The 10,490-nt window shown below is 51.0% G+C and overlaps 1 protein-coding gene across 1 annotated transcript; it reads right to left on the bottom strand.

Moving 5' to 3' along the window:
- Positions 1 to 2,720: 2,720 nt before the first annotated feature.
- Positions 2,721 to 5,249, bottom strand: LOC123055130 (trihelix transcription factor ASR3). The gene is made up of 2 exons (XM_044479070.1): positions 4,153 to 5,249; positions 2,721 to 3,336 (listed from the first exon to the last, which is right to left on the bottom strand). Exons 1-2 carry the CDS (start codon positions 5,006 to 5,008, stop codon positions 2,963 to 2,965), a joined length of 1,230 nt encoding a protein of 409 aa, XP_044335005.1. The 5' UTR covers positions 5,009 to 5,249; the 3' UTR covers positions 2,721 to 2,962.
- Positions 5,250 to 10,490: the final 5,241 nt, after the last annotated feature.

The raw sequence follows: 10,490 nt of genomic DNA, 5'->3' as shown, positions 1-10,490 counted from the left end.
TGTGACATATAATGCATGAATGTGCAATTTAGTTGGTTAGCAGAGTGAAGAATTCGGAGCAACCATTTATGTGTGCTCCATCTTTGTGAACTAGTGTTCATCTGATGCAGTGAATTTCTTATGCTTCTTCGGTTTTACAATTAGAACAATGAAGGTTCCCTACTAAGCACATACATTATTTGCTTTGTTTGATGAACAAATATATTTTTTGTGTGCTCCATCTTATATCATTTTATTAATTGGTTTTTTGACTAATACTTATATCATTTCAGGATTTGATTTGAGCGGGTGAGCTTGTTGTCTTCTGGGCTCATTTTAATGGCCCTCTAGAAACCAACAGGGGTTGGGTATTTTCTCCTTTATGTTGTCTTAGTTTATCCTGGTCTTTAGCCTTGTATTTTAGAAGTTTCTTTTGCGGGGGATGTATTTTCGAATTTAGCTCTGATGAAATGCATGTGCCGTGTCTGTGTTTATGCTGCACTACAGGCCTTAGTTTACAAAGAATTTGAATGAGTTTGTGGTGCATGATTTTAATTACAAGGTCATGACCCATGAGATCATATAGAGGATTAGCTTGATCAGTCGTGGGTGTTGCCATGGCTGCTACCAAATGGCTCTGTCATGTGAATAGAATAGAATCGGCGGTCCTGCTTATCATATGATTGTATGGAATGTCGTTTAGCATGTAGTTGTTGTTTTATGTACTTCTTCCATTGTGTGCCTTTAGCATAGCATTGTGTATTTACATTATCTATCATTCATATCCCTTGGGTATGTGTGTGCCTTATTATAGTGTCGTTCCTCTGGCTGGCTGGCAGCTACCTGTGTGTTCTTTCGGTTCTTCCGTTTGATATATACCTCCTACGTCCCAAAATAAGTGACTCAACTTTGTACTAAAGTTAGTACAAAGTTTTTTTTCTCAAATACGCACGAGTGTGCGTATCATCTTTTATAGAAGAGGGGGGGGGGGGGGGGGGGAGTCCCAACCACCGTTGATGTTACATAGTGTTAAACGCTACATCAACATCATCACCAAATGTACAATCCACCTCTCCGCCTACAAACACGGTAATCTGGATTACTCACTACCTACCCACCCTACTAGAAGCTCGAGCATGCTATCCACTTCACCCTTGAATAAGCTCGCCTGCTGCCAAACCTTACCTTCCGTGACGATACGCCTGACTACCAGCTGCAGTGATGGAAAAGAGCCGTCGAAGACAATTGCATTCCTGTGCTTCCAAAGCTCCCAAAGCCCTAGGGTGAGAAGCGCCTGTAGCTCATTTGGCTTGCGGACACCTGACGTTCTCGCAACACACCAATCCTTCATGGTGTCTTGGGCCGTTGGGGACCATTGCAGCTTCCCTAAGGCCGAGCACAGAGTTCTCCAAACTGTTCGAGCGAACACACACGTGAGAAGGATGTGGTCAATAGTTTCATCTTCCTGGTCATAGAATGGGAAGGCATCCTGGTGCGGGAGGCCGCGGCTGGCAAGCTGGTCCGAAGTCCAGCATCGGTTTCTCATAGCCAACCAGGTGAAGAAGCGGCACTTCAGAGGTGCCCGAGATCGCCAGGAAAAATCCGCCGTCGGCGCCACCTCCCTACCAACGAACCGTGCAGCATAGGCAGATCGGACCGAGAACTGGCCGTTCGGTTCCCAGGCCCAAGAGATGGTGTCAGGGACCTGCTCCTGAAGCTGGCCGTTAGTACAAAGTTGAGTCGATTATTTTTGGATGGAGGGAGTATGTTCTCGCAGTGTGGTGTGTCTGACGTGATTATTGTTGCATGTACTCCCATGAACACGATACGTTCAAATCTCTTTACATGATATCATCATCTCTGAGCTACGGGTGTGTTCATAAGCTTTCACAGATAAACTCTGTATCTGTATACATGACATGATGTGTTTGTGGAAAAGAGAGCATTGGCTAGACATGAGACATACACGTTTCATAATGAATCTCATGAAATGGTTTCTACTTTAGCTGAGAGACAACATGGTTAACACATATTTTTAGATTATTTACATTGCATTTGTCTATTAAGTCTGGTTTTCTGTGCTCAATGCGCGAGGTATCATCTAGTTTTATCAGTTAGATAGAGTGGCTGATGTGTAAACGTATTGTACGTTGTGGTTGATTTCCTCTTTTGAAATGTATCAGTGTTGTAAAAAATTACTTAATTCCCAAGATATATGTTGCACGATCCATGATCAGTAGATGGTAGCTGCCTTTAGGGGGAAAGGCGAGTCGACACATAACACATTGTCGCGAGTACTTGGAGAGAGATCGACGACAGCGGAGCGTGGGCACAAGATACGTGTACTTACGGCATGTTAGGTACGCGAGTCAAGTCCACGGGACGGGAGACGGGCCTAGCTAGCAAGGCAGGCGATTGCATTGAGTACACTCGTCGTTGAACAATCATACATGTACGTAGTACGACCCGATCCAGTACAACGCTACAAGTAGGTAGCGTAGGTGACATGCAGGCATGATGCTTGCATGCATGCAACACGAGGGCAAAAGCGGCATTCCGTCCAAAGCTATCGCACTTGATCTAGAGAGAGAGAGAGAGAGAGATGCATGTAGGCCCTACTGCCGGCGATCACGTGACAGCATGCAGCGACCTTGCTAGGATGCGAATCATCACGGTCCACGACCGACAGACCCAAACAAAACCCAGCAACGCCAACATCACGACCACTGTGCACAGCGACATGGGCATGCAACGGCTTGGCTCGATCATAATATACCATTACGGACCAAATGAAATTCTAGCTAAGTCATCACTACAGCTCAATCACAGCCTCCCAACAATTGCCCTTAATTACATCCCGGTCCCTTGACCCGAAGAATCGATGAAGCCCGTTCCAAATCTTGATGCCAACGTTGTCATATCTTGCATGCGTTTGCTCGCTTGCTCTGCCTCCATGGTGCAAAAAGTAACGACTGGTTGATGATCACCTGGAGGAGTCGCCGCTGCGGCCGTGGTGGTCGGCGACGAGGGCGTGGATGGCGCCGGAGAGGCCGTTGACGGCGGCCACGAGGCCCGCGAAGCCCTGCCGCCGCACCTCGTTGCGCTCCGCCTCCAGACGCAGCCGGCGCTCCTCCAGCTCCAGCACCTCTCGGTGCCGCCGCTCCCGCCGGTCCTCGCACGCCACCAGCGTGCGCGCGAGCACCGTCGCGCTCCGCACCACGCTCGACCCCAGCCGCTCCGCCCGCCGCCGCCGCTTCGCCTCCGGCTCGTCGCCGTTTCCGCCGACGCCTCCCGACATCCCGCCCAGGCCCAGGCCGGCCGACCCGGACTCCGACGACCCCGTCATCTCCTCCTCGGCTGCGTAGTGCATTGCGTACACACAACAAAACTTGTTAGACTAAAAAGATCATGATCACACCTGTTAGCTTAGCATCAATGTAAGTAGGCATTAATAACACTACACTTCAAATGGATTGACACAAAAGAAACCAAGAACAATAGAGGCCAAGAACAAAAGTGGAGACGAGAAGAGATTGGAAACGGAAGGCGGGAAAGGTGCTTTCTTTCTCGCATGCTTGCGAGCTCGTCAGTGGCTCCGAGGCTTCAGGCTTTCGCCGAATGGATTTCTCCCAGGCTTTTTAAAGTGTTTGCATGCAAAGATGATACACTAGCAGCAGCATCTCAGGCCTATCTAACTATAGCTATAGTGGTAGTCTGGTAGATGCCAGAGGCACCCAGCAATACAATACAATACCACTCCTGTACTGTATTGTTACGTGTCAAAAGTATGATATTTCTTGAAGCTAAACCCCTGAAAATTGCTGGATTCTGGTCCAACTTTACTCCCGTGCGTGGCCTGCATGCAGCTTTACTCCAGCAGGCACGGCGACCCACATTATTACCGCTACCACGGTGCGCCGCCCGGGAGGGAGGGGGAATAACCCACAGTAAAAAGGTTAAAAAGCGATCACGTGACGCCCCGGCGGAACGCATGAGGTAAATAATTACGCCAGCCCTCAATGCAAGTACTCCTAGATTAAGTATCTGCCAGCCCAATCATAACGCGCGGGCCCGCGTGTCAGTTGAAGAACAGTAAACAAATGCATGGATAGATTAAGCTAGCTGGTAACGGATGCTTGGGTTAAGTAGGAACGGGCGCGCGCCGAGCATTACCGGAAACGGACGTCGCCGACGGCACCGACGGCTGTGGCACGGGCGCCGGGAGCTGCAGCAGCGGCGGAGGCTGAGGGTGAAGACGGTGGTGCTTCTGCTGTTGTTGCTGCTGCTGCTGGTCGAGGAGAGGCTTCGGCGGTGAGGGCGGCGGAGGTGGTGGTGGAGGAGGGGGCGGCAGGGCGAGAGGGGCTGGCGCCGCGGGCGCGATCGCGGCGCCGCCCCGGCGCGCGGCGCGGCGGGAGAGCACGTCGAGGAGCGCGTCGTAGACCTCCGGGGCGAGGTTGGTTGGCAGGTTGCGCTCCTTGCGGTCGTGGCGCTCCATGGTCCAGTAGGACGGGAGCGGCGTCTGCGGCTGCGCTGCCGGGGCGCCGTCGACGGGAGGGGCGGCGGCGGCGATGGAGGCGCGGCGGGCCTCGTAGTCGCGGACCTTCTTGTAGTCGCGGAGGAGGTTGTCCCACTTGTCGTTGCACTGGTTCTGGCTGCGGAGGCAGCCGTTGATCCAGCAGTAGTTCTCCACCCACTTCCAGCGCTGCTCGGCGGAGCGCGGCGTGGGCGGCGAGGACGGGCCCGCCATGGCCACGCCGCCCGCGCCCCCGCCGGCCCGGCGGTCGTCGTCGAGGCGCTTGGCGGTGATGAGGATGAGCGTCTCGTGCATCGTCCAGTTGCCCTTGCGGTAGTCCCTGGGCGCGGACGCCGGGGAAGGGGGCGGCGCCGCGGGCGGGTATGCGTGCGGGGGCGTGGAGAGGTGCAGGTGGTGGTGGGGGTGGTGCGGGTGCGCGTGGTAGGCGGCGAGCGGGGACGCCGACGCCGCCGCCGCAGCCGAGGAGGACGGCGAGGGGTCCGACGACGCCGACATGGCGAGCTACAGAGCTAGCAGGCTGGGCTGGCGGGCTGGGGCATTGGGACGCGGTGCGGTGGGTGGGTGCGGTGCGGTGCGCGAGCTGCGAACTGCGTTGCGGTGTGGTATTTACATGGGCACGGCGTTTGGTGCGCGCGGTACGGTACGGGGTCTCGCTCTCGTCTCCCCCACGCCTCTCCGCCGTTTCCCGGATACGGGACGGGGGTTTGGGTCTCCCAGCGAACGTTTCCACAGATTTTCCGTGGTTTCGCGCGGCGTTGAGCGTGGTGCGCGACGCCGTACGCGAACGGGGGCGTTTTGTGCGTGCGATTGGAGAGGAGGGTGGTGGCAGTGGCAGGGTTTGGCATGTGAGAACTGAACGCATTTGCTCGTCTCTCCCTCATGTGAGGCGATCAGGATCTGTGCCAGAGCCTCGCTTACTATTCGCACTCACTGACGCCCGTGTACGTTCTTGACCGCTTTCTCGTCTCTTGTTTTCCCGTCTGCCTGTGTTTTTTTTGTTATCGATCAGGTGACTGAAATTGTAATTTGGATCAATCGATTCTGTACAAAGCCTCTCAACGGAAGTTAGGAACGACCCGGAGCCGGAAACGATGTGGCAGTGGCGTCACCGGTGGAGGGGCCCGATGTTTGTGTGTGTGAGGGAGGGGGGTGGGGGGGCGGGGGTGTCGTTGGCGGTGGAGATCATCCTAGTGTTCAAAGGGATGATTGGGGCGGCGACAACACAACGGAGGGGGTGACAAGGCAGTTAGGTCTGCGTGAGTTGGTGGCAGCCAGAGGAAGAAGAAGAAGAAGAAGAAGAAGGCATCATCCAGATGAGGAAGAAGAAGTCAGAGCCGTTGGATCCGAACCGACTAACAACGTTTTACCAGGCAATTGACAAATATATGGCTCCTTTTCTTATGCGACTCTTGTTTAACTACGTTTGTGACATAGCATCGACGGGAGGATTCTTCTCAATGGGAAGAGTTAGTTTTCACTTGGCCTACTTGTAAGTTGTTTAAAAAATATGTTTTTTATGTAGAAATTTGATTTTGGTAGGAGGAGAGGGGGGGATGCTGACGATGAAAGGGGGCGGTGGTCATGGCATCCGCAACGAGGCCGGACAATCATGCCGGAGATGGGGACGTGGAAGCCTTGTGCCTATGGAGGCAGGGAGAACGTTGCGAACAAAAACATCGCGTTCGGAGGCAAGCCAGAAGACTGCGAGGTGGACAACTTGTCGCGATAAAGAAGGAAAGTTCCTTTGATTCAAAAGAATTCTATAGGATTTTTTTGGAGGATTTGAGTCCTCGTGAGTTTTTTCTATGTACCTCATTTGATCCATATAATTGGAATCTTATGAAAAAAATCATAAGGATTGCTTTACATTCTATGTTAAGGAAAACATTCTCTTCACCCCAAACCTTTTTGTACAATTTTTTTGTTTTTGGGTGACATCAAATACTCTTTCATACTTGGAAGAGGAGAAAGAAAGGAGACCTCGCGTGCGCCACTAGGAGCGCTTCTTCCGCCACCGCCCACCGGCAGCTCTCCTCCACTAGCGACCTCGGTCTTCGGTGGTAAGGGGGGTCGCCGGATCCACAGGTGTGGGTAGTTTTAGGCCAAAATAGCTTAGTTCTTTAGGTTGTTCATCGTCTTGGCTTCGGCGCCGACGATGGCGATGCTGAATAAAATTTCTTCAGATCCTACTCCGACAAGGCAATCGGTCCTACGGTTAGGATGGATCTGAAATCCAGTCTGTTCAAGTAAGGATGATGCAGCGGCGGCGACATACTTGTGGTGGACCTGTGTCCTCGGGCTTCGTCGTTGCGACGACGTTTGCTCCAGCGCCGACGCGGAGCTTGGGAGGTAGTCCAGGAGCAGATGCAGATTGTGGTCTGCATTGGCTCTATCTGCAAGATGTGGATTGCGTGTTGGGTTCGTGGTACGTGGATGGCAGGTATGGTTTCCTCCTCCGACGTCTTAGTCATGTGGGGTTGCCAGATTTGGAGTTCAATGGCGTGTCCGGGGTGTTGCGCCGGTCTGATTTGTCCAACGATAATGGTTTCGCCTTTGACAAGCCACCTTGCAGCCGCGTCGAGGTCGAGTGTGGTGGTGATCCGTCACTTCTTTCTTTGGTGGCTGCTGTAGTGGTGCCAGAGACAGGTGACAGGCGTTGGTGTCAAGCTCAGAAGTTTCCTCGGTCTTGTTTGTAATTTTACTTCTAGGTTGGTGTTTCTTTGTGCAAAGGCTAGCGTTCTACTATGTATTCAGTTTTGCCAGGTCGGTGTGTACGTGACTTGTACTATGATCCTTATGATATAAATGAGACACATATTTCCATGCAAAAAAAACTCTTTGATACAGATTCATGTGGTTTCTTAACTCTATAGGATTGAAAAGGACATATGCCATTTCAATTATATACTTTTCCTATTTTTGCATTTTGAAATTTCCATGAATCAAAGAGGCCGAAGAAGAGGAAGTTTGGAGGAAGAAGACAATGCCCAACCGTGAATGAAATCCAAGAGGGAAAATCGACTTAAGCAAATAAAATTCAGAACTCTTGTAAAGAAAAAACAGATAACTTGCCTCTTATCCATTAGAGGAGTATATTTGCTTCGCTAAATAAAAGCGGTTCGTAGCTGATCCCCTAAAGTTATCTCCCTAAAACTTACATTTGTATCATACATTTCGTCGAACACTTGCTATGCACCTTCGCGGTGAACGAGGATGTTGCTAATGACGTCGGCGACGCTGGAGAGCACATCGGACGCGCCTTATGTCCCTTAACTAGTTGCACCTGATCCCAATATGGCAATATATATCACCCGCAGTCGACGAACAACGAAGGGAGTGGAGGGGAACGGGGACACGGGAGGAGCGTCGCTTCTGCATACAGCGGCCGCTGTGGTCGTCGTCGGACTGGCTTCTCTGCCTATCGCAGTGGGGGCACGTGCGTCATCGCCGCTGTCGGTACTGCAAATTCCGATGGCGGAGCTGCTCGTGTCGACGCGACAGGAGGTGATCATGTTCTTCTGAAGGAAATATGCCCTAGAGGCAATAATAAAGTTGTTATTTATATTTCCTTATATCATAATAAATGTTTATTATTCATGCTAGAATTGTATTAACCGGAAACTTAGTACATGTGTGAATACATAGACAAACAGAGTGTCACTAGTATGCCTCTACTTGACTAGTTCATTGAATCAAAGATGGTTAAGTTTCCTAGCCATAGACATGAGTTATCATTTGATTAATGGGGTCACATCATTAGAGAATGGTGTGATTGACTTGACTCATTCCGTTAGCTTAGCACTTGATCGTTTAGTATGTTGCTATTGCTTTCTTCATGACTTATACATGTTTCTATGACTATGAGATTATGCAACTCCCGAATACCGGAGGAACACTATTTGTGCTACCAAACGTCACAACGTAACTGGGTGATTATAAAGGTGCTCTACAGGTGTCTCCGATGGTGTTTGTTGAGTTGGCATAGATCGAGATTAGGATTTGCCATTCCGATTGTCGGAGAGGTATCTCTAGGCCCTCTCGGTAATGCACATCACTATAAGCCTTGCAAGCAATGTGACTAATGAGTTAGTTGCGGGATGATGCATTACGGAACGAGTAAAGAGACTTGCCGGTAACGAGATTGAACTAGGTATTGAGATACCGACGATCGAATCTCGGGCAAGTAACATACCAATGACAAAGGGAACAACTTATGTTGTTATGCGGTTTGACCGATAAAGATCTTCGTAGAATATGTAGGAACCAATATGAGCATCCAGGTTCCGCTATTGGTTATTGACATGAGATGAGTCTCGGTCGTGTCTACATAGTTCTCGAACCCATAGGGTCCGCACGCTTAACGTTCGGTGACGATCGGTATTATGAGTTTATGTGTTTTGATGTACCGAAGGTAGTTCGGAGTCCCGGATGTGATCACGGACATGATGAGGAGTCTCGAAATGGTCGAGAAATAAAGATTGATATATTGGACGGCTATGTTCGGACACGGGAAGAGTTCCGGGAAGTTTCGGATAAACCGGAGTGCCGGAGGGTTACCGGAACCCCCTCGGGGAACTAATGGGCCACATGGACCTTAGTGGAGAGAGAGAAGGCCAGCCAGGGCAGGCCGCGCGCCCCCTCCCCCTTGGGTCCGAATTGGACTAGGGAAGGGGGGCGGCGCCCCCCTTTCCTTCTCCCTCTCCTCCTTCCTTCCCCTTCCTAGTAGGACTAGGAAAAGGGGAGTCCTACTCCTACTAGGAGGAGGACTCCTCCTCTCCTTGGGCGCCCCAAGGGCTGGCCGGCCTCCCCCCTTGCTCCTTTATATACGGGGGCAGGGGGGCACCCTAGAACACACAAGTTGAACATTGATCTCTTAGCCGTGTGCGGTGCCCCCCTCCACCATAATCCACCTCGGTCATATCGTTGCAGTGCTTAGGCGAAGCCCTGCGCCGGTAGCTTCATCATCACCGTCATCACGCCGTCATGCTGACGAACCTCTCCCTCGACACTCAGCTGGATCGAGAGTTCGTGGGACGTCACCGAGCCGAACATGTGCAGGTCCCGGAGGTGCTCTACTTTCGGTACTAGGATCGGTCAGATCGTGAAGACGTACGACTACATCAACCGCGTTGTCATAACGCTTCCGCTTACGGTCTACGAGGGTACGTGGACTATACTCTCCCCTCTCGTTGCTATGCATCACCATGATCTTGCGTGTGCGTAGGATTTTTTTTGAAATTACTACGTTCCCCAACAGTGGCATCCGAGCCAGGTTTATGCGTAGATGTTATATGCACGAGTAGAACACAAGTGAGTTGTGGGCGATAATAGTCATACTTCTTACCAGCATGTCATACTTTGATTCGGCGGTATTGTTGGATGAAGCGGTCCGGACCGACATTACGCCTACGCTTGCGCGAGACTGGTTCAACCGACGTGCTTCGCACACAGGTGGCTGACGGGTGTCAGTTTCTCCAACTTTAGTTGAACCGAGTGTGGTTACACCCGGTCCTTGTTGAAGGTTAAAACGGCACATACTTGACGAAAAATCGTTGTGGTTTTGATGCGTAGGTAAGAACGGTTCTTGCTCAGCCGTAGCAGCCACGTCAAACTTGCAACAACAAAGTAGAGGACGTCTAACTTATTTTTGCAGGGCATGTTGTGATGTGATATGGTCAAGACATGATGCTAAATTTTATTGTATGAGATGATCATGTGTTGTAACGGAGTTATCGGCAATTGGCAGGAGCCATATGGTTGTCGCTTTATTGTAAGAAATGCAATCACCATGTAATTGCTTTACTTTATTACTAAGCGGTAGCGATAGTCGTAGAAGCAATAGTTGGCGAGACGACAACGATGCTTCGATGGAGATCAAGGTGTCAAGCCGGTGACGATGGTGATCATGACGGTGCTTTGGAGATGGAGATCAAAGGCACAAGATGATGATGGCCATATCATATCACTTATATTGATT

The sequence above is a fragment of the Triticum aestivum genome, chromosome 2D (assembly GCF_018294505.1).
Source record: "Triticum aestivum cultivar Chinese Spring chromosome 2D, IWGSC CS RefSeq v2.1, whole genome shotgun sequence".
Lineage (NCBI taxonomy): Eukaryota > Viridiplantae > Streptophyta > Magnoliopsida > Poales > Poaceae > Triticum > Triticum aestivum.
The sequence above is the reverse complement of the archived record's forward strand: the minus strand, read 5'-3'. Positions and strand labels throughout refer to the sequence as shown.